Source organism: Misgurnus anguillicaudatus, chromosome 7, assembly GCF_027580225.2.
Source record: "Misgurnus anguillicaudatus chromosome 7, ASM2758022v2, whole genome shotgun sequence".
NCBI lineage: Eukaryota > Metazoa > Chordata > Actinopteri > Cypriniformes > Cobitidae > Misgurnus > Misgurnus anguillicaudatus.
The window spans coordinates 1669836-1694506 of record NC_073343.2 but is presented as its reverse complement, the minus strand read 5'-3'; the positions used below and the strand labels follow the sequence as shown (position 1 = coordinate 1694506).

The 24671-nt window shown below is 38.8% G+C and overlaps 1 protein-coding gene and 1 long non-coding RNA gene across 6 annotated transcripts in view; one reads left to right on the top strand and one right to left on the bottom strand.

Moving 5' to 3' along the window:
• The window catches only part of LOC129417223 (zinc finger MYM-type protein 4), a 37673-nt gene extending 22519 nt beyond the window's left edge, over positions 1-15154 (top strand). For 3 of the 5 annotated variants that reach the window (XM_055171763.2, XM_055171762.2, XM_055171760.2), the window contains 8 exons: positions 108-202; positions 5627-6091; positions 11498-11648; positions 11824-11975; positions 12387-12501; positions 14029-14277; positions 14375-14495; positions 14597-15154. In XM_055171763.2, the coding sequence (XP_055027738.2) occupies positions 108-202; positions 5627-6091; positions 11498-11648; positions 11824-11975; positions 12387-12501; positions 14029-14277; positions 14375-14495; positions 14597-14804 (1556 nt within the window). In that variant the 3' untranslated portion in view covers positions 14805-15154. The remainder of the gene's footprint in view (positions 1-107; positions 203-5626; positions 6092-11497; positions 11649-11823; positions 11976-12386; positions 12502-14028; positions 14278-14374; positions 14496-14596) is intronic. The other 2 variants (XM_055171761.2, XM_055171764.2) reach the window with 2 other exon arrangements.
• The window catches only part of LOC141365231 (uncharacterized), a 146818-nt gene that overhangs the window by 88391 nt on the left and 33756 nt on the right, over positions 1-24671 (bottom strand). The gene's annotated exons all lie outside the window — the stretch shown is intronic.

Below are 24671 nucleotides of genomic sequence, written 5' to 3'. Positions count from 1 at the left end.
CCACTTGTTGGTACACATGAAATTATAATGTTTAATTTTATTATGGCTAGTTTGTGTTAAGTTAGGATTTAACATATAATAATGTAACAAAGCACCTGATTTTACAGCATCGACAGATCCTTGTTTAACAAAAGAAAACAGACTGGTCTTGACGTTGAAGCGACGCAGGAAGGCCAAAGATGGTTACCCTGCCAAAAAACGGGTATGTAATACAAATGGACAAAAGAGTTTAGATTGCTGGCTCACTGTAAAGTCAGATGAAGATGGATTGGCTGAATAGATGTTTGCAGTATGAATGGTTAAAGTATTAAAGTTTTTTTTTTTTTAAGATTGTTGATCTTACCTGCACATTAAATAAAGATTAGTTGAGTTCATTCCACCTAAAAATATTAGGCGACCTGATAACTTACTTTTATACGTTAAACCAACTTTTTTCAAAGTGTTGTGACAAAGTAACAAAAAGAGACTGTTTCTGTAACTTATGAAATCATTTGGCTGTATCCATTCTTAAGTTTAAATATCAAGATATTCAAGACTTAAATTAAAAAAATAAATTAATCTTCGTCGTCCTGTTTTGGTTTATTTCAGTAGTTTACAGTTTTGAGTGATATTCTTAGTTTGTGATGTTCTTCATAGTAACTTTAAGTTGTATAGAGAGATATCCATCTATTAAACAAGAAATATATCTCAATTAAACCAGGCCTTGGTTTCACAACAAAGATTTCAGGTCCACTCCTACTTGAACACCATGGATTTTTATTTTTGTATGTTCTGTGATGAAATGAAACATGTCAATCTTAATCCACTATTTCATTCTCAATTCTGTGTTCTTCATCAATCTGTCCTGGCTTATTGTCAAAATTAAAACACTATTTTTAACACTTATATGAAGGCTCCTATTTCTGTATACGCTGTGCACCATCTGTGCTTCATCTATTTTTTCTTGTTCTTAATATTATATTTAAGAGCTTGGATATTCAAGTCATTCTTTCCCATTTTCATTTGTTGTGCACATGTAAAATATCTCGGCATGGTTATGCAGATGATAGGCTCCGAGAGATGATGCCCAACATCCCGCTTGTCTTTTTGAGACTTGTGTACATATAAGTTTTGCAGGGCAGATATAATGGTCTGGTTGACCAGAGCATTTGGTGACCTGTCGACAGTGTTTGATACCTTTGGTGCAAATGAGGTTTTAGTATCCAAAAGCTGTAGGTTCTGTAGGAATTTTGGTAACTTGTTTCTGCCAAGCATGACTGGGGTGTTTTTGACATAATGGTGTCCCTTATGTGATGGTTTTTGTCATGAACATTTTTATTTAGTGAAGAATTGCTTGTTGTAGTTGCAACATTAAATAAGTAAAATGACTCCCACAGTGCAATGGAAATATTAGGGATTTCTTATTGTCCTTGAGTTTTTTATGGTTGAGGTACAGGTTTGGTGTTTTGCACTTAAAGCCCTGTTTCTGATTGTTTGTGATGAAATAGAATGGTTTTGACTGAAATTTGGACATAAGATGCTGGCCCGAGAATTTTTGGGTGTTTGTTGTTTCACCTCCCATCTCTACAATGGGTGTATAGGTGCACTGGAACAATCCTTCCTAAAATGCATTAAACTTTCGTTTACAAAGACGTGAAACTCACCGAGTGGTCAGGGGTGTTCACTGATATGCTCACACAAAAATTGCTGCAAAAGATGCTTTCCAACAGGTGTTTTAGCATTCGTTTTGAACTTGTGGACCTATTTTTCCAAACGCCTCACACCCGTACATTCTTCTGTTGAGAGCTTGAATTATAAACACTCCAGCCCAGTTGGTGGCGATAATCCACCTTTGCCAATTGCAAGAATACAAACAAAGTTCCCGGCGCGGAGTAATACCGTACCTCACAGCACATCTAAGTCAATGGAGTTGGACAAAAACTATGATAAAACCTGTTGGAGGGCATCTTTTGCAGCGATTTTTGTGTGAGCATATCAGTGAACACCCCTGACCACTCGGTGAGTTTCATGTCTTTGTAAATGAAAGTTTCATTCATTTTAGAAAGAATTGTTCCTGTGCACCTATATAGCCATTATAGGGGTGGGAGGTGATAGAACAAACACCCGAAAATTCTCGGGCCAGCATCATGTGTCCAAATTTCAGTCAAAACCGTTCTATTTCATCGTAAACAATTTGAGGGCAGGGCTTTAGGTGTAAAATACCGAACTTGTCCTTTACATTTTTTTTTTGTTATGCTGTAGTATTTCATAGGCCAAATATTGCTCTCGGGTAGAGTAGAACTCATTTGCAAGCAAAAGAGATGTCTGATTTGTGAATAAATATTTCTTTTACATGAAAAAAGTTTTCAACTAAGAGAACCCAAGTCCATCTCACAAATATCTAAACCTGTGTGTCATGCTGTATCTGTAAATACACAGAAGTCAAGTGTTATCAAAGATCATTCTTATAAAAATCAGACCCTGTTGCGGTGAACCACAGCTGACAAAGCCTTTTGAAGGCTGATGTATCTGTTGCAGGCGGCGGAGACAACAACAAAGGGGTTAAATAGTGAACTGAACTGTGAGCAGATAAGAAGCTAACACCATCACCTGTCGACTCTCCTTACTTGTCTCTTGATGGTTCACCTGAAGACCCTAATTAATTTTAGTCATGGTCGGCCCGATCGATTCGGTTGCCTGCTTATTCCTTTTTGTCCTTCCCAAACCACTATATAAAGACTTGGATGGTTCAAGAGGAAAATGTGCATTGCTCTTGAACCTAAGGAACTTCATCATCTAAATCGCTTCCTAGCAGTTGGGCAACTATGACCGACAACTCAAGGATGTGACTTTAAATCAAGTGTTGCTGGAGAAAGAGAAAAAACTGTATCTGGATTGAGCAGGACCAAATGGGAGTCCGAGGGCAGGGCATTTTGCTGCGCTTTTGTATAAAATGTTAAATTCCCATGAGCTTTTATAAGAACTGGATAGGTTCTGTGAACTTGGATGGTTCCAAAGAAAAGGATGTGCTGCCTAACAACCTCCGTCAAACACTTGAAGATGCGGTCACTTGGAGATTCGAAATAATGAACTGCTTCAAAAGAAACAAATGTATTTTTTTTCTCTCTTTTTTACTTACTGGATTAAACACTTTGAATAATTACTGACTGTTTTATTTACCACTGTATTAATTAATAAAAGTTTAATGGATTAAATGACCAGCAATTTACTTACATATTTATTTGTAACTTATTATTTATTTATTTTTATTTTACAGTTTCCCCAAACCATTATTTTCAATGCTCCTAATGAAATCTGTATAGTTAAATACTATAATTTACTCACCCCAATGTAATCCAAGACGTTTATGTCTTTATTTTTTCAGTCAAGAAGAAATAAAGTTTTTTTTTTTTTTTAGAAAAACACTTCAGGATTTTATCATATAGTGGACTTTAGTGTGGACCTCAACAGTTTCAATGCAGCTTTAAAGGGAACGCATTCAAGGCATAAGGGTCTTATCTAGCGAAACAATCAACATTTTCAGCAAAAAAGTGTGCGTTTCACATATACAACACGTGACATTTCGACGTGCTTACACACATACATAAGGTATGAGAAGTTGTGGTTAAATAGTATCCTTTTTTTGCCGAAATTAACAATTGTTTCTCTAGATAAGACCCTAATGCCTCGGTTGGTATGGTTTAGAGCCCTATGAAGCTGCATTGAAACTGTTAACTGTTGAGGCCCACTGAAGTCCACTATATGGAGAAAAATTCTGGAATGTTTTCCTGAAAAAATTCTCGACTGAACAAAGAACATAAATACAACTTAAATATCTTGGATGACATGGGGGTGATTAAATTACCAGATTTATTATGAACTTGGAATATTCCTTTAAATGCAGTCCATCCACATAAAAAATGTCCAAGATCTGCCAAGTTCATTCCCAAGACATTAGGATGATGAGGACATTCAGTTAAACACCAACACTTAACATTAAAAACAGCATGCATATAATCGCAAAATAAATGTTACTCATTTCATGGTGCTATCACAAATTTAAATATAATCCAGGTTTTCTATTGGACTGTGTGGACCTTGTGGTTTTATCCCAATTATCACAACTGTACCTTATGTTCAATAAATAAAAACATTCATGACAAAAAACATCACAATAGGGATTTCTTATATGACAATAATGCAGAGGTTATGCTTAGCAGAAACACAAATGAGTTAAGTAACCAAAGTTTTTACAAAACCAATAGCCTTGGGACACAAATTGTGTTAGATTTTATTCAAAATAATAATAAAATCTTTAGTCTCGTCCAAATGTCTTGAAGCCTGTGTATAGTCCAATATTAAATGTGCTTTTAGTTTGTCACACCACAGAAAGATTTAAAATTTGAATGAAAAAAACCCCACCAAACAAATAAAATAACTTTGCATAATAAAATAGGCAGTAATCTCTGCTCTCAGACAGAGGGGGAGTGTCCGCTGTAGGCGCTAAACCACACCCACTCGCGGGAAAGTTGCAGTCTCTCTCAACTTTTAAAAATACAGCTACAACCTGAATAGATGCTCGCGATTGGGTTAGGGGCGGGGCGTCATCGAGCCTCTGTTTTAGCCCCGCCCAAATAATCCTGAACACTGTTCAACAGTATAACTCCACAATTCAATACTACACAGTTCAGAGTCTTTATAACATGTATCAGCAATAAAAAAAATATTAAATGACTTTATACGGACTTTAAGTATAAAGTTAATCTCCAAAACATCTAAACTATGAGTGACGCTATAACCATAAATAGATGGAGGCTCAACTTGTTGAAATTTATAGCTGTTGCTACCAGGAACCTCGCACGATACCAAAAAACTTTGCACGTTACAATTTAAAAAGAGACTCATTGAAGAGTTTACGATTAAATACTACACTGAGTAAATTTAAGAATATGTTCATAAAAACTTTCATCTGTTTATAAAAAGGCATATAAAATGAATATTAATAAAGCATAATAATTTAAATCTGTAACTGTTTTGGCTAAAACGGACAAAAATCTTTTAAATCAGTGTTCAAAACCGTCTCCGTACTTTACTCTGATCATAACGATAAACCTATTGTAATGATCAGCTGTACGATTTCGCAGGAAATGCCAGTTTAATCTCTTTCAATGCAAAGTTGCCTGCAGTTCTATGTTTCAAAAAGAGGTGGCGATAGAGAGGCGAAAAGATTGCTGCTGCAATTAATACACAATGGGCTTTGTGCCCGGCTGCACTACGTCCTGAACTTCAGCCAGCTCCTTGTTTCCTGTCTGCCATTATTGGACAAACTGATTAATCCAGGTGTGTCTGATTATTGTTGTTGTGACTACTGAGGTCAGGCACACCTGGATTAATCAGTTCGTCCAATAATGGCAGACAGGAAACAAGGAGCTGGCTGAGGTTCGGGGGGTGGTGCAGCTGGGCATAAAGCCTATTAGTTTTATTTAAACAATTTAAACAATATACTTCATTAAACATTGCTAATTTGCTAGCCGTACACTGTAATGGTCTAGCGGTTAATTTAAATATGCGAAGATGCTGCATCCCAGATAGTACCTGAACCACAGATGACAAAGCCTTCTGAAGGTGGCTGCTGTATCTGTTGCAGGAGTCGGAGATGACAGCAGAGGAGTCAGGGACTTATTCTGAGGATGTAGAAGAGGAGCAAACACCAACACCTGTCAACTCTACTTACCAAATTCTACAGCAACACTTAACAGTGGCACCTGTACTTTGCCATCCTAATCTCAAGTTCACTTCTCCCACAAAGATTCAGCTGAAGATGCTAATGAAACAAAGTCAGGGTCGGCCCGATCGATTCGGTTGCCTTCTGTTTCGTTCGGTCTTACCCGAACGGCAGTGTACGGAGTGGGCGTCAACCACCAACTGGAGCGGTTTAAGGGGTAAATATGCGTTGCCTTTGAACCTAAGGCACTTCATCATCAAAGCTGTTTCCCAGAAGTTCCCCGGCTTGACCAGAGCTGACCGAAAGCGCGTCAAGGACAGAATCAACGAGTTCTTGCGTTTGCCGAGAAGTGGCGCCGGACCCAGAGTTTCACGTTCTAACCCAAAGGTAGTAGGCAACATGTTGATACTTTTATAAGCTCAAATATTGTGTAAAATATATTTTAAAGAGATTATTCTCATTTTTGGGTGAACTATGTCATTGATGACTCACCCTCATGTCGTTTCAGACTCGTGGGACCTCCGTTCATCTTCGGAGCACAGTTGGAGATGTTTTGTATTTGGTCAGAGAGCTTGTTGCTCCTTCATTGGGGGTCTGCGTGCGGTGTGCTGTCCATGTCCAGAGGGGTGGTGGAAACATCATCAAAGTGACTTCAGTGACGTATGACGCGGCTGACGTGTTATCTGGTGCACCCCAGCTGTTTTTTTGTTTGTTTTTTGTGAGCCCGGGCTTTGCTTACAGTCTGAGGGAGACGCACGCTGTAAGTTTGAAAAAAACAACAAAAACATTGCAAACCTGTATGAGGATAAAGGGGATCGTGCAGCGCCGCGCCGTTCTAAAAAAAATCGAACACATTGTTTTCTATGAGTATATGCACACCGGCGCCGCCAGGTGGTGCCTGTCTGCGCCGCCCAGCTGTGACTCAGGAAGTTGTTCAAATCCCTGTCGCGCCACTCACATAGTTTAACATTAAATAACATCATATTTGTCCCAAATCATTAACGATTAACATTGGCTGCTAACGTATATTTTACATTTTGAAGTAGACGCTATCTGACGAAGCTCGCGCTATTAAATGTACAGTTCTGGTTTATAATACCTCTGAGTTCTCCTAGGCGCGACGCGGCGCTGAGCTGCGCGGCTGGTGTGCGATCCCCTTAACACTTTATCCGCGTCACTGCAGTCATGTGACTTTAGTCTTGCGCATGCGCTTCACAACAGACGCAGAAGAGAAGACAATGCTGAATAAAGTCGTAATATCTTTTAGTTCTGGACCAAAATGTATTTTCGATGCCTCAACACATTCTAACTGACCCACTGATGTCACATGGACTACATCGATGGTCTTTCTATTACCCTTCTGGACATGGACAGTGTACTGTACGTAGATTCTCAACGAAGGGTCAACAAGCTCTCGGACCAAATACAAAACATCCCAAACTGTGTTCCGAAGATGAACGGAGGTCCCACGAGCCTGGAACGACATGGGGGTGAGTCATTGATGGCATGGTTTTAATTTTTGGGTTAACTATCCCTTTAATGCATATGGCCGTGACATATGAGTTTAGAAACAAAACAAAGCCATGTTCTAAGTCTGCGTTATTTTAAGCCAAAGGAACTTTGTAAAAACAAAAATCTTACATACTGTGCCATTAATAAATATAAACCAATATTGACAATAATCATCAGATAATTGTGATTTTATCAAGTGTGTTATAGTGCAGTGAGGTGAAAGATGCTGTCAGGTGACGTTTAGGAATGTTCGTCCTGCTGGATGTGGACCGTCTGTCTGGCTTGTTCAAATCTGTTTGTTTAGGTCTGTGTCAGCGGCTGTTAGGTACACACAGGGAAATCCAGAACTTTGTTGATAACACCATGCAGGGAAATAAAAGATGTCTGAATGCAGGCCAGATGAGGGCAGAAGAAGCTAAAGCTGAAGGTGTTGATGATGGAGATGCGGTTGCCATGGAGGCTGCTGCACTTGAAGAAAGTCTCCATAAAAGGAGAAGAGTGTGTCTGGTGGCAGTGGATGCTTGAAGGCGTCTTTGTCAGTTTTTTTCTGAGATGGTTGCCTACTTTATAAAAATTGAGTGTCAGAGATTCTTTGCATTATTCTTTAGGCCTATATATATTTTTTGTGCATGTGTTTGCCGTCTCATTTGCTTTTTATCTTTCTTATTTTTTTTACATGCAAGAAGGATCCCTTTTACAGAAATGCAATCTAATACACATAACTATTATTGTCATCGGTGTGACCTTACATAATGAACTATATTGTTTTTATTACCTTAGAATAAGATGTTTTTATCTACATACATAATCCATGAGTACCCTTACATGGAAGTTCCCATTTCACGTTGTCATCTTTCTACAGTAGCCCTAAATGGACAAATTTTCTATAGAGTGTGTTTTGTCAATACGTTGTCTCAGACAATGATGCATGTGGCCTCTGGTGGCTACCGTAGCTTCACTAAACGTTTCGAAATGGAGGGGTGAGCTGTGGACTGAGCAGTTGGTTGCAATTCACAGTCTCAGCACTAGTTGGCGGTAAAGGTCCTACGTTGCACCTTTAAAGGTGCAATTTGTAAGATATTTGCAGTAAAATGTCCAAAAACCACTAGGCCAGCTGATTACTATCAATATCTGTAATGTTTTCAACTACTTGTACATTGTGAGAAAATTTCCATTCAAAACATTGACTCGGGGCAGTGCTGTCTTCTGTCAATGACGTTAATATCCATGTGACCCTTTGTCACCGCCTTTACTGACGTAAAAACCACATGACAACAGTGGTCAAGTTCGAAAAAATAAAATGGCGGCCAAGGAAGCGACTGGAGCACAAATTTAGTGTAAATAAATGTATATTTTTACTTTTTACACATTTTAACTGCATTTCTAGCGAGAAATTAGTATTGTAGTTTTCAAATATGTGATTAGTTATCACAAAGGTGCTCTCTGTTTATATTTCAAACACGCTGCCTTTGAAGTGCGTCCGAAAGCCTTTCTCTGAGCTGCCTTCATGCCTCCGAAGTCATTTGCCTCATGAGACAGCGAGGCAACAAGTCACTGCCTTGAGTTTCGGACGCAGCCAGTGTCGCGGACAAATGCGGAACTATGCATTAGCGCCTGTCGGCTACGCGCTTGCTTATGGACTTATGGATTACTCTTTACCGTCTGCCGCTGGTTGTGTCAGCCAGCGACAGCTCCCGTAAGCGTACAGATCAACCAAACGACCCAAGAAGAGTTTGGAACAAAACGAGAGAAAGAATCAGAATCAATTTGGTGTTGTATTATCTGGATAGAGAGAGCTTCGCGACAACATTTAACTAGACAGAGATTCTGATCCTGCTTGTGTTTTACGCGATGGGTAAGTTGTTTTGATTCGTAACCCTTCAAAAACATATGCTATTACATTGATCACAACATTAGTGTGTAGATTGTAATCAGCGCCTCTTCCCGTGGACACTATGCACATCAAGAGGTATTGTACAGCAATATAAATGGTCATTTTAAGACACTTCACAATAAGATTTGTACTGTCAATACATTATGTGAAAAATCATTGTAGATTGTAAGTTGAAAACATCAAATTTGGACTAATAACATCTATGACTTAACAATTTCGTTTTGAACATCACATATAAACTTACATAATATAATAAACGATGTCATCAAATGCAACATTTATAAGACTTGATGACCTTATCCGTCAACGTGATTTCTCGTTCGCGTCTGATTGATGGCCATCAGCGGTTGAGTTAAAGACTACAAATCCCATAATTCCACGCTGCTTCAAAGTGTCATTAAACAACGTCATTGTTATTGATTTGATCTGGCGCCATCTAGCGGCGCAGATAATACAAATTGCATCTTTAAAGGAACAGTATGTAGGATTGTGGCTAAAACTGGTACTGCAATCTCACAACTGGTGGCCAATACACAAAATGACAACATAAGCATCAGTTGAGGGCTGCAACTCCACTTTTTAAATGTCAATATCCTGGCCAGACCACTGTTGTCAGTGATATAAGTATTTGAAATGAACATGATTTCTTAATGTCTAGTGACATATCAGGGCCATTTTATGATTAGTTGATATACATTTCTTACATACTGTTCCTTTAACTTACTATTTTTATTTTATTTTATAAGACCTAGTGAGAGTTTGATTTAACAAGCCTTTATTTTTATTATTTATTTATATTAATACTTCTTAATACATACATCGCTGTCTGTGTGTTAAGTTTTTAAGTTCAGATGACCTGAATCTTATTTTTTTGGTTATTTTCATTGGTGGTGAATCATCTCAAGCTTGTTTTCTTTTAAACAGTGTTTACAATATTGCTTTTGTATTTCCTTATTAAATAAATGAGAAGATGAAAGATATGCACAATATGTTGTGGTTAAAATTTTTGTAGTTTACACATTTACCTTATTGTATGTTGATTGCGAATATGTTGATTTAGTTTATAATGTTGTATTTTCAAAACTATCGTGCATCTTTTTTGGATATCCTTGTTCTTACTTAAGTATAGACGGTTTCCTCAGACATGCGCATTATCGCTAGGGCTGCAACGATTAATCATGTGTCCCATTAAAAATGCCTCTGAAATCGATTCAGAATCGATTTTGAATCGATTCTGTGTTTCATGCACAGCTTGTGGGTGTACTACCGTGTTTTGGTCAGTAGGAAGTCCTTATCAATCTAAAATCATTATGTGTCGGAGTCGTTTAAAACGTGCATTTAAAAAAGCAACACTTGTTAAACAAAATCATTCAAAATATTCTTTATTATCATGAAAATACCTGAAACAATTTGAAGAACAGCTATATAAATATTCCTATTTCCTGGAATAGCGTTTGTAATGCTACTTCTTCTGAGGCACAAAGGGAGTTTCTGCACGAAAGCGCCTCCTGTCTTTGGGATGTGCCGGGATTTCACTGTAATTTATTAAAATTCATTGATTGAGAAAACGCACATTTGCACGATTAATCGTTGCAGCCCTAGTTATCGCGGTTATGCGCCTGAACCGAAGTGAACTTAACGCCTGTATTTATCGGTCTGGCTAATGGCTTAAATGATCTCAGAAGCTAAAGATGCCCACCTCGTCTTTAGCAAACCGAAACATTTTATTTTCACAATTGTGCAGAGAGGTTTGGTAGCCAGTCAAGGACCTGTAGCAGATATTGCATACATAAATTTTACACAGTAACATTATCTCAGTGTACTAGTTGATACGTGTTAGTTATCATATATGAATGAACGTAACTTAAGGTCATTGTTATCAGAAATAAACTGTAAAAGGCTGTATAAAGGCCGAAAGTTGCGCTTAGTCCGCTACAAAAGCCATTTGTTTATGTTGTTGCTGCTAAAACCGTCTAAAACACCGTATTTTCCGGACTATAAGTCGCTCCGTAGTATAAGTCGCATCAGTCAATAATGCGTCATAAAGGGGAAAAAACATATATAAGTCGCATTGGACTATACGTTGCATTTATTTAGAAAATTATTATTCCTTTGGGTGGCATTTTGTTTAAGTCTTTCTCTATTGTCTGTAAGTTAATGTTTTAGTTTAGTTTTTTGCAGGGGTAGGCTACAGGAGCAACATATAGCGCCCTCTCGTGGCTGTAGACAGTAATGTTTTCTTTTGGTTTATGTTAGTCAGTATGAATAAATTTTGAAATATAAGTCGCACCTGACTACAAGTCGCAGGACCAGCCAAACTATGAAAAAAGTGTGACTTATTGTCCGGAAAATACGGTAATAAAAACTCTATTTTTGTGTGCTTTTAGGGCCGTAAGCGATCTGGACCAGATGCTTCGGGTGGTGTTTGGCTTAGTACCACCAGCTCAAAGCTTAACCAAGCATACGGAGTTGCGGCCTGGTCCTGTTGGGTGAAGAAAAGAACTGAACGGACGGCCGACGAAGAGGACCAACAGTCCTGTAAGTTTACATTCGGAACCAGAAAGCGTACCTCTGTCATGTCTGCCTCGTGACTCACACACTGTGAGAATAAATGTGTCATCAGTAAAGGTCGCTCTCGCCAGCTGCTGCGTGACATTGCGCTCGCCCGGGGTGTGTTTAACAACTTTTTAACTTCCCGCTGTGTCTTCTTCAGCAGGCCGCATGGTTATGAAGCAGGATGTGTTGCAGTGCAGTTTTGCTGAACTCAATTACGGTCTGTGCCGTTTCATCAAGGAAGCCCGGAGGCCAAACGGCGAGGTTTATAAACCTGATAGCATCTACTACCTTTGCCTGGGCATTCAGCAGGTTTGATATTTTGTAAATACATTAAGTTAAATCTGTTAGTATATAAAACGAGTGTTCATGCAGTACAATGCGAATTGGATTTGAAGAGCTCCGATGCAAAACACATGGTTTCTTGTAAATGAGCAATTTTTAATGGATAATACCAACAAAGCTGTATTTCTGAATGGCCTTAAGCTGGGATTAAGCAGATTTGAAGCAAAAATATTTATTTATATTTAATATTTAATTATATATTTAATATATTTGATATGTATAATAATAATAAGTGCCAAAGAGCATATGTAGGTGTATGCACACCCAAACTGCACTTGTCCAAAAGGATGCATTAGCTCATACTTATAAGAAGATATTAGAACTTTTTTGTATGTTTTTGTATCAATAAATGTCTGTATTTTCATATAACTCATTTAGTGTCTGCTTGAAAATGGGCGTCTTGAGAATATCTTCACCGATTCGCTCTATAGCGAGTTTATCAGCGAGATCACCAAACTGCTGAGAGACTGGGCCAATACGCTGCCACCTGGGGGTAAGTGGTATTTTTAACATCACCTCTTATGTTGTCTTTTTAACACCCACTCGAATAGTAATTTACACATTATTGGCATTCAAACACACTGTTTATCAGATCACTTGAGGGATAGTTCAGTCATTTACTGTATATCTATATTTATGCATTTGGCAGATGCTTTAATCTGAAGCAACTTGCAGTGCATATAAGCTATACATTTTATCACTATATGCATTCCCTGAGGATCAAACCAACCACTTTTTGCAGTGCTAATGTAATGCTGTAACAATTGAGATATAGGAACCTTTGTGCTTTTTAAAGCTCTGGGATTTTCTTTCTTTAAATGAGATGTGATGGCAAACTGCTCTTTTTCAAAAGCGTATAGCGAGAAGTGAGAAGCAGTGATTTTTGATCTTAGGTTTGATCCATGGTTATTTTTTATGTAAGAACATGTTTTTAAGAGTTAAATAAAAATATAATTAAATTGATTATTATTCAATTAAATTGGTTAACGGTTAAGGATCGATTAACGAGCATGTACGAGCAATTCAATTAATTGAATTGAACTGAATGGAATTTTTTTTTATAAATGGGTGATTCTCACGAAAACTTGGTTTTAAAAATGTCAAGCATGAAAATGTAAAAATTGCTTAAATTTACATTTTTTCCCACCAGACATTGAAAAACAAAGTCTGAAGTAAATGGGAACATTAATTTAAAAACTTTTACTTATCATTTAACACTTTTTGTAACATAATTTAAAAAAATAGTCCTAAAAAATCTCATTACCGCAACAGTCAGAAAACATCAACACTGACATATTTTCAAAATGACATGACAAACCTGAAAGAACATAATTTGGAGATTCTGCACATTCATTTAAAATCAAAGTATTATGCTTCTATTAATTAAATTAACATTTAATAAGCATCTGTTGCGGTAATGATAATCAAAATGTCGTGTAAGCATTCTGACAAGACAATATTTCAAATTAACTGGAAAAAAATGATCTTACCTGGTAGCCATCTTGAAGTAACTGGTCCATGTGCTTGGTCACTCAAAATCAAACTTTATTAAAATTCTGTATGTGTGCTTAAACTGTTCTCAAAAAGTGTTGCGGAGGATGAGAACATTAGGCATGGACACATCATTTTCCTAATTTTTCTTCATTATTATTATACATGAATATTCAGTAAATATATTTTCTGTCATCTAAAGTAGTCTAGGAAAACATCCATTTATTTATTTTTCTTAATATTTTTGTGTTAATTTGATTAAATTACAACATAACGCATGTTCAAACACAGCCGCACACATTGCGGTAATGAGAATTTAGCAGAAAATGAGATAAAATTTACAATTATAAATGTTCTTATGTTGAAATCACACATTGTGCAAGGTAGAACATAGTATTGTGTTAATTCTGATGCTTTTTAATGTTACTATATTACACATTTTAAAGCTAAAATAATTTCAATGGTTTCGTGAGAATCACCCAAATATGCCTTTAATGTGGTTGGGACATCTGCTCTTTTGTTTCCTCAGGATACATGAACTCGCGGGTTGAGGAGGAGTACCTTTGGGAATGTAAGCAATTGGGAGCCCTATCTCCTATTGTTCTGCTCAACACCCTGCTGTTTTTCGTAACCAAAATGCTAAACCTCAAAACGGTCGAACAGCATCGACGACTCACATTTGCCAATGTCACCCAATGCACGAAGACCACAAAAACCGGCACAAGCTCTTATCTTAAATTCAAACTACCTATCAAAGAGGAAACCACAGATAAAAAAGGTAAGGCAGCCACATTTTGTAAGAATCTGACAAACTGTACAGTCTTATGAGATCCATGCACATGATATTTCTTGATCTGTGTCAATTGAACATTCAGGGGCCGGTAAAAGAAAAAAAGAGGAGGAGGTGGTGGACGAGGAATTTGTTGAGATGCCCGAGAACTCGGAGAACCCTTTACGCTGTCCTGTTAGACTCTACCAGTTCTATCTCTCGAAATGGTAAGGCCAATGCATTAGACTAACCAATTAGCCAATCTGGGAGTCTTATTTGGTCTGAACATTGGCGCTGTACGTTTGATCGTTCTCTGTTGTATCCACAGCTTAATCTCTGTAAGGGAGCGTCCAGATCTCTTCTACCTGCAGCCCGAGAGCTCCTGCCATCCCGGCAGCCCTGTTTGGTATTCGGCTCAGCCACTGGATACTTCCATGATGGAAAGCATGCTCACACGCATCATAGTTGTACGGGACGTTCACATGGACACTAAGCAGCAAAAATACCCAGACTCATCAGACGAGAGCTCTCAATGAGAACCTGAAACTGAACTGATAAAAGACACCATAGAAAAGACTAAATGGGTGTTTTTTAACTTAAAAGGAGCCAAGTTAAAAAAACAAATAACCAATCAATCATGAGACGTTATGTACTTTAATTTTCCCCATGTTTTCACACTTATCGGACATTCCTCAAGTCATTTATTTTCTGTCGTGAATATTACGGACAGGTAAACAATGAGGGACTTTGTCTGAATTTTAATAATTTGTCATTGTAGACATTTGTTTCACAGTATTTAGTATTATATAGCGAAAGCTTTTTATGTCCAAACATACATCATGTCATGATTGTTGATAACCTTTGAAAATATATATCAATTCACAGACGTACGACTGATTTCCTTCTATAAGATTTGTCAATGTTGCTTCCTTGTGTGTTTTGTGTGATTGCAAACGTTTAAGTCTCTGTTATGAGCAGCTTCAGTAGTCGAGATGAAACGCCCACTAACAAACAACACTACAGCAACTTGCTGACCTCCGTGTGAACACTGTCAGAAACATTGATAATGTTCTCGCAGAGCTACATAGTAAATAACAGCCCCTGTGTTATCAGATGATTATATAAAATCATTCTTGTAGTGACGTTTCGGTAAAAGATGCATTAATGCAAGTGTCACATCTCGGTCAATAGAGGGCAGTCCTGCTTTGTTAGTCCAAGTGACGGGACCTTGACAAGGCAACGATGGTGACTCAAATCAGCAATGTTTTGCCACGATTATGCTGATATTTGCACAGATAGATCCAGCGCCAGCCTACGATGTAAAGCCAATTGTCATTCGCTACCATGGTAACAGAGACGAGAGCCGTTGCTTGTGCTTCACACTGGATTCTGAATGTGCTGCTGCTGTTGAGTATCATGTAATTCAGATATGAAAAGCACTTGTATCCATGCATCAGCCTATAGATCTGGAATTGTTGCATATAACCGAACGTCCCACATCAGGACCGTTCATTTATCTTGTAACTCTCGAATTGAAGTCTCGAATCTTGTAAGAGGCCGTTAAAAACTATTTGTATCGATAGGTGTTTAATGACACTCATCCGATTTCTGCACTTCCTTTTTTGTAAACGTACATTTGGTCGTGCAAATCTCAGGGACAGATCACGTTCATGTTAGCTGTTGAAAAAAGTGTGTGGGAGTGCTTCAGGCAGATGAGGTGTGATTTTAGAGGGTTCGAGAGTGTGTGGGAGAGAGAGAAGTACAACAAAGACACAATCTGGCCGTACAAAACTGGTCTGGACAATTACATACTAGGCTAAAATCAAAAACAAAAAGCTTGTTTTTGGCCTTGCGCTGCTACTTTCATTAAAACGAGGGTTTTATAAACCGATAGGACAAGAAGATAAGGTCTGATGAAAATCGAAGCCGTCTTATTAGAGGTCAAATCAAATTGAGATGAAATGACTGAAAGGAAATGAAATGAGGGAGGCAAAAAAGTCCTAAGCTCCAGATAAGTGCTAAAGCCCTGAAGCAGCGTTAAAACTCAGGGGAGGGAGCTATAAGAGGAGGGAGAAAAAGAGAGAGAGAGAGCTGCCGGTGGTGCTGAAATAAGAGCCTATTTATCAAACCAACAGTGTTTCTGTGTGACTAAGGACAAGACGGAGCTGAAAGATAATGCCGGAATACGGACTGCATGCTTGGATTCCTGAACAGCTTTCACACCTGGACCAGCTGAGCACTAGGGACCAGGACGTCCATCTGTTATGCATGCGATGCTTTGATTGCTAAAGTTGCGTTGATTCTTACCAACACGAAGAAGCAATGCAAAGAGACCACGGAGAAGTGTAACGTTGTGCTTGTGTGAAGCTGAAATGTGAGTTTTTGCTCTTATGCCCTTGATATTTACAGTATAAGATCTTGACTCTGGGGCAAAAGAGCTCTAATTTTGGATCGGAGCAGCTGGTGGCAGACCGAATTGAAGAGAGAAATAAATACAGCTTACAGTTTATGAAAGGAAAAGTGCTGTTTATATGCTTGATGACTCACAAAGTTGCTTCCTGTACTGTTGTTTTTCTTCAGTTTTCTGGTGGAGATACTGCAGGCATTTCTTAAATCTAACAGCTAACCACCACCATCAGAAGTATAACTAACTACTAAAAGGACCTGGTACACATGCTCTGTCAACGTTACACTACAGACTTTTGGAGGATTGTATTGGAGATCTTTTAAGAGCCATTGTCAAAAGGTGACATAATGGGAAAGCCATTAAGTCGTCCGGGCTGTTTACAGCAAAGCCCTTGTTGCTCGAAAAAAGTAGATGATCGAGAGGGTTACAATGAAGATGGGTACATTCCTCAACGCTCTATCTATGACACAATGTGCATCAATGAACAGATCGACCACAGTTCTGCTCACAGCACCCTGGGTTCAAGGAGGGGTCGTGAAACTGACTTCCCCAGTAACGGTTCCCTGGGAGCAGGTGGAGACATGTTTGAAGCAAGGCCTTCTGTATTAATCAGCAGTGGCAGGAAACTGGATGAGAGGTTCATTTTTGACTCCTTAAAACTGGCAAATGATGAAATGATGAGCAGGTCGCCAGGAGGGTTTGTGAGGTCGGCGTCCCCCAGCGTGTCCTGCAGTTCAGCTCCAAGTGGATCTATGAACAAACGACATCATCTCCAGGACAGCGCCAAGAAGGACACTCTCTGCCGACACTCGTGGAAGGTTCTGTCTCCACCAAAGCTCCCAGAACCATTGGAGCTCTCCACAAATGAACGGAACTATTTGAATCCAGGCGTTGCCTTTTTTCCTAACAGTATCACCTCTCCACAGATCTCACCCTTCTCTGGTTCCCCTTTCTCTACTGGCACACACACGCCTTCTGTATTCTTCTCGCCCTCTCCGTTGCCCTACCACCAGCAGTTCCATAGACAGTCCTTACCCACCCAACCCTCTTCACCAAGACCACCTCTGTCAGAACTATCAGTCAGTGCCCTAATGTGTGGCCAAGATGACCAAGATCATATAGGGAATAGCCATTGTATGAGGAATGATGGGTACACGGCAAAAGATAATTTGTTTCTGACTTTTAAACCCAAGAGTATTGAACCTGAGAGAGAACAGCCATCCACCACCCCAGAACCTGAAAATGACACTACTCCCCTTCTGCGCTCCCAGACAACAAAAAGACCTGCCATCTCCCCTTCTTCCATGGAGTCCACCTGGCCGCGTCGGCTGATCGGTAGGAGGCGGACGGTAAGACAAGGTGGTGCAGTTCACAATCTTCCAATTCTCCCTCCATTGCCCTCTCTGCTATTTCGAAGTGTCTCTGACAAAAAGACTATTCCTCGCCTTTCACCATTCTCTGAGCACCATGGAAATGTGGATGGACAGCTGGGTAGATCAACATTAACCAGAGACTTAAAGGACTGCTCTCTACAGGACTGGAAGATGTTGCGAGACCGAGAAGTGTGTAGTACACAACCATCCCGAAATGAAAATGTGATGGAGGATGCTTTAGAAGGAAGTAGCAAAATGCTAGTAATAGAGGAGCGTGCTGAGCCAGACATTGATGAAAGTACCACTCATGAATGTGAGGAAGAGAACTGGGAAGCTGTGTTGGAGATGGTTAACTCAATCTGGGATGAGACTTTGAATGAATCAGATCCACAAAATATTGGCTCTCTAAGGCGCTGGCCTCTTTTACATCCCCCATCAGGGTTTGGTGGCTCACAAGCTCCGTCGGCAACGAGTTCAGAATTGGATGCTGAAGACCTCTTGGAGATTGAGAGAATGAACAGAGAGGTCATGGAAAGCCAAGATGACGAAGAACCAGAATTTCACTACAATTTCAAAACGTGTGAAACTAAAATAAATGTTGTTGAGACACAGCCACTTGTTCGTAGTAAAATACCAACCACCTTGGATCTTGCCTCCATTGATGCTCAAATTGGAAACAAATACAGCTATAGTGAGTCACCAGACTCCGCCCTCACCCTGGACTCGGACTCAAGTGGTATCTACATGTCAAATCCCAGTCACACCAGCAGAGAGGACATCACTTTCGACAGTGACAGACCAATGTCAGATCTAGGTATAGGAAGCACCTCATCTCTTACCCAAGGGGACGAGATGACAGACGATGACAGAAAGATTCAAATTCATCTACCAATCCCCAAACTAAAGAAAGTAATGCCGCTGGACAAAAAACAACCCTCTGGACTTAGATCTAATAGCATAGAGTGCAGAAGACAAGCGTTTTGTAACGAGATTACAACCAAAGCTACAGAAATAAAAAAACGCTTGAGGCCTGTGGACAAAGGAACTCTAACCCAACAGATTCATAACACTGTGAACACATCGAAGACTGATGTGCCTTTACCCCTGTCCCCCTCCAAGCATGAAGTGAAACAAAATGTGTTAAGCAAAACTGACACCGATTCATTTGTTGCGACGGACAGTTTCGTCTACCTGGCCGTGTCGGTGCCACCTCCAACCACACAGGGAAATGTGACCAAAACCGCAGTGGAAGGGCCATCACCACCCATATCCTTTATCAAACCCTGCCTGTACCCCGATGAATGTGACTTCCTGTCTACAGATAGTTTTGTTTACCTGGCTGCTCCAGATTGCCACCTGTTGGTTACAGAGGGTCACGCAGTATATGGTGACTCAAATAATTCCGAATCAGAGGACAGTGGCTCTAAGGCCGAGTTTGTTCAAGGCTCTGCGGTGGGAGGAGACAGTGATTGGGATTCAGACCTAACCGATTCTGAACACGAGCCAAACTCGTCCAAGTCCGCATGGGACTACTGGGAGGAGCTTGAGCAGGGGGTGCTGCAGGAGCTATTCGGTGAGGACCAATCGGATGCAGACACACTGCTCCATGGCAACCAAGCTCAGCAAATTTCCTGCCAGCCTGGAGAGTTGGCTGCTATTGTTGTACAGGAGAGAGCTGGGCTGGAAGAGGTGTCTTAATCGTACACACAGGGGGCAGAGTCCCACACTGAGGTGAAGTCTGTATCCTAACACTTATTATTGCACTGGATAACCTATTACAGCCCATTTAATAATTCTAAACATAAGCAGGTATTGTTTTTTTAATAATGTACATATTATTAACAAGTAGTGGCTCCAAAATCTCCATTACTATTAATGTAGGGAATAACAATAAGGTTTGAACGGTTCTGTAATGAAAGCAATTTTACTAAAGCACAATTTAGGTATCTCTTTTAGCTGCGTTTCTGTTTATGTTCAGCTTTATTAGGTTATTGATTTAATGTTACGTTGAACAGTATTTGTGTTAACTGATAGGTCTGGCTATATCAATGGGTAATCGTGGATGCAATATGACTTTCATAGATCAAGCATACAAGCTTAAACTGTAATGCACACTACTTAATGTAATGTCAGTAATATTTGCTGTGTGCTTTTTATAAAAATAGTAAATGTTTTGTTACTGGGGTAAGTGAAGAATTGACTGTGAAGTATTGAATGGCTATGATGATTGATGTCATCAATAATAAGCACCGATTATGCTTAATATGCAGTACAACATGTACGTGTTTAGCTCAGTTTACTAAGCAAACTGGTCCGCAGGGAGTTGTTACACTTGTTAACACTACAAAATACGTATATTTCACACTGCCTTGACTGTCAATAAAAGTATAGGAACAAAGTAAGCGTCTTCATCTTTTTTTCTCAGCTGTTTGTTTGGCATGCAGTTGGATAGATGACTTTTTCAGCACTACCCCTCCTTAGCCTCTTTTCCATCCCTCCATCTGTCATGGCCTACATATACATATTTCTCATGTGAATTATTTGGGAACGGAGCGAAGGAGAAAGTCTGGTGGTGGTGTTGTAAGGGCCAAAGGGACTATTTTTAGTGAAATTAATTAGTTCAGCATAAACGAGGCCAAACTGAATGCATTGTGTGTCAGAATAATACATAAGTGGGTCGAATGTCCACTAACATCATATTCTGGACTCACTTGTGCACATAGGGTTTAGTTTCAGCACATTGTTGCTCTTTAGTAACCTACATTTGTCGTCATTTTGTTCTCCATCTGTTACACAGAACGTGTATCAACAACATGAACATTGTTCCTGTTGTCAAACCTGAATGTTTGCCTTTGACCACAGTAACTTAGTTATAACATGCTCATCATAAGAGGTTTTGGGAATTAATTACATTATTATAAGTGTTGGACAATTGTTTCATTTTCTATGAATGATTTGGATCAAGTTGAATAGGTAAACTGGTATAGATAGAGGAATTTAACACCTTAAAAGAGGAATTTCCTAGGTTATTTAAAAAAAATAGAAAAACCTAACTGATGGGTTAAATTAACCCAGAGAATGTTAATATTTGACCCAACAATGGCTTAAAACAACCCACCCAGCATAGATTAAATTACAACCCAGTGGGTTGGGTTTGTCCAGTTTTGACCCAACACTGGGTAAAATATAATCCAGCATCTTAAACGGGCGGTTTCCCGGACAGGGATTAGACTAGACTAGACTTAAACACTGTTAAGAGCTCTCCAAACTGAAAACAACTTTTACTTACAGATCTTAAAATACATCAGGGCCCTTTGTTTTACTTCAAGATGCACACAGGTAATGTTTTTAGTAAGGCATGTTGTTTAAAACTAGCTATATATCCTAATTAAACTAGGGCCTAGTCCTGGATTAAGCTAATCCTGGTCCGGGAAACCGCCCCTTAGAGTTTTAAGTAAAGTTTTCACTTATAAAAGTAAACTTTTTAAATAAGTGCCATTTGTGCCAGTTTGGTTATGTGTTTATTGGTTATTATAGATAATTTAAATACAAATTATTTACTATATTAACATTAATCCAATTGTTTTTGTTTAGTTTTTTATTCATTTCTTGATAAAACATTACGAATAGGTTATAGTTGTTAACATTAGTTAACATGAGCTTATTTAATAAATACTGTATTTATTAATCTTAGTTCATGTTGAAGGCGGGGTGCGTGATTTTTGTAAAACACTTTGGAAAAAGGAGTCGGGCCGAGTACCACACTTGTAGCCAATCAGCAGTAAGGGGCGTGTCTACTAACCGACATCGTTGCCCGGGTTGCATATGTGTGGGGCGGGTCTATCAAAAGAAGGTCCAGGGCTCTATCTTACACCCGGCGCAATGCAGCACAAAGCGCGACGCAAGTGTATTTTGCTAGTTTCGACCCAGCGCAATTGTAATTTTCACGTTTAGCGGCATGTTGTTTAAATAGCAAATGCCTTTGCGCCCATGGGTTCTGATCTAAAAACAAGGTGTGTTCAGGCGCATTGTTGGCGCGTTGCTATTTTGAGGCAACTAAAATAGACTGCGCCATTGACCAACAAAAAGCTAGTCTAAAGTCAATGGCGCAATATGTTTTTTTGTTATTTAAAGAGCACATTAGAAGTATGCGCTATATAAACGGGACGACAACACGGGTTTGCTTATCACATACATGAATGCTCAGCAGCACAAAACGCTTTTCAAATATAAAAAGATTGAAGCATTGAAGCATTGAAATGTAAAAGATTATTATTGAGTCTCTTGGACATAAATGAGGACAGATTATGAGATGTTCGAAGGTGCAAAGAGCTGCTTCACCTGTAGCCTGGTAAGTAAATAAATGCTTTGCTTTAAACAAATGCATCTATTTTTAAATGTTTTTTAAATGCTACCCCACAGATTTATTGTATATGATGACTCTGTACCTGTGGATATGGTGAGATGAGAAACATTTTAAGTAATGCTTTTTAAAAAATCCCATATGGCGCTGTTCCAGTGCTGAAACGCTGCTCTTTGCACGTTAGTAAATTCTTTATCTCTTGTTTGTTTCAAATAAAGTATTTTTACAGTACAAACCTTTTCTTGCATATTTGCAAATTATTTTATGAGATTACAAGGATGTATAGGATATCAATACATTTACACCAATTAAAAGCCTGCTATTTTTACTTCTATGACTGAAAGAAAACGGCTTTAAAAAGTTTTAATCCAAAAAATAAAAATTTTCAATAAAAATGAAAACAACACAATTTTTTAAACATTATTGTTAAACTGGGGGTCTTTCAGTTTACAAAGTCCATAATCTAAACAGGGATTACACATAGCGCCAGCGCAACTGGCTTTTAAAGGGGATGAGAGATAAGACTCTCATTGGTTTATTACACTTTACGCCCAAAACACACCCATTACTCATTACTAGAATGGATACAACCCTTATCGACCGTGCGCTCGGCGCACAAACCATTTTTCCCGTCGTTAAATTAGAAAAAGTGGCATCGCACATGCCCATTTAGACAGTGCGCTTAGATTGTTAAAGGACAAGTTCGGTATTTTACACTTAAAGCCCTGTTTTCAGATTGTTTATGATGAAATAGAATGGTTTTGACTGAAATTTGGACATATGGTGCTGGCCTGAGAATTTTTCGCGTGTTTCTTGTATCACCTCCCACCTCTATAATGGTTCTATAGGTGCACATGAACAATCCTTCCTAAAATGCATTAAACTTTCATTTACAAAGACGTGAAACTCACGAGTGGTCAGGGGTGTTCACTATGCTCACGCAAAAATCGCTGCAAAAGACGCATTTCAACACGTTTTATCGTAGTTTTTGCCAACTCCATTGACTTGTATTAGATGTGCTGTGAGGTACGGTATTACTCCGCGCCGGGAACCCATTTGTATTCTTGCAATTGGCAAAGGCAGATTATCGCCACCACCTGGGCTGGAGTGTTTATTATTCAAGCTCTCAGCGGAAGAATATACGGGTGTGAGGCGTTTGGAAAAATAGGTCCACAAGTTTACAACGAATGCTAAAACACCTGTTGGAAAGCATCTTTTGCAGCGATTTTTGTGTGAGCATATCAGTGAACATCCCTGACCACTTGGTGAGTTTCACGTCTTTGTAAACGAAAGTTTAATGCATTTTAGGAAGGATTGTTCCAGTGCACCTATAGACCCATTGTAGAGGTGGGAGGTGAAACAACAAATACCCGAAAATTCTCGGGGCAGCCGCATATGTCCAAATTTCAGTCAAAACCATTCTATTTCATCATAAACAATCTGAAAACAGGGCTTTAAGTGTAAAATACCGAACTTGTCCTTTAAAAAAAGGGCCCCCAGATTCTATTGGGGTAGGAGCGTGTTTATTTAGGTGATTTCAAATGTCAACAATGGCTTTCAGAGATCACGCACCCTGCCTTTAATTTAAACATTTACTAATACATGTGTCTGTTAAAGCCACAATAAGAGATTGCTATTATGCAATGACACAATAACCAAGGCAAAGCCTAATGACGTTGTTTTCACCATCCAGAGATGATATCTGTGAAATGGAATTCACTAATGAGTTAATGAATTGCTGTTTTTTTTTACATACACACTTTTGATCACGTAATTTTATGCCATTGCAATGGATTGGCTGCAAGGCACAACAGCTGCGTGTTAGATGCTGTTCACGGTTTGCCATAATTTATATAATCGGAAACTGAGAATAAAGCAGATGATAAGTAACTAAAAGGGTGACCATTACAAGGGAGACAATGAACAAGCAATTATTTAAAACAGGAATTTCTCTGGATTTACAAATCCTTGAGAACTTTTGGGATAATGTAAGTACAGAACTGCATTAAAAAGCCTATATCATGCTGTGCAAGTGTTTTTTTATATTTTATTACAAAAATCTTATATTATGGCTTTAATATAAGCAATGAGCAATATTATTGGTACTAACTAGAGATACACCAATATGAAAATTCCCACCAATAGACAATTATTTAGTCTGAATGTTATTTGTTAATTAAACTAGTGATTTACTTTTACATTTTCTATACACAAATTTGAGCTTTTGCATTTTCCTGTTCACTTTTTACAGGATATATTG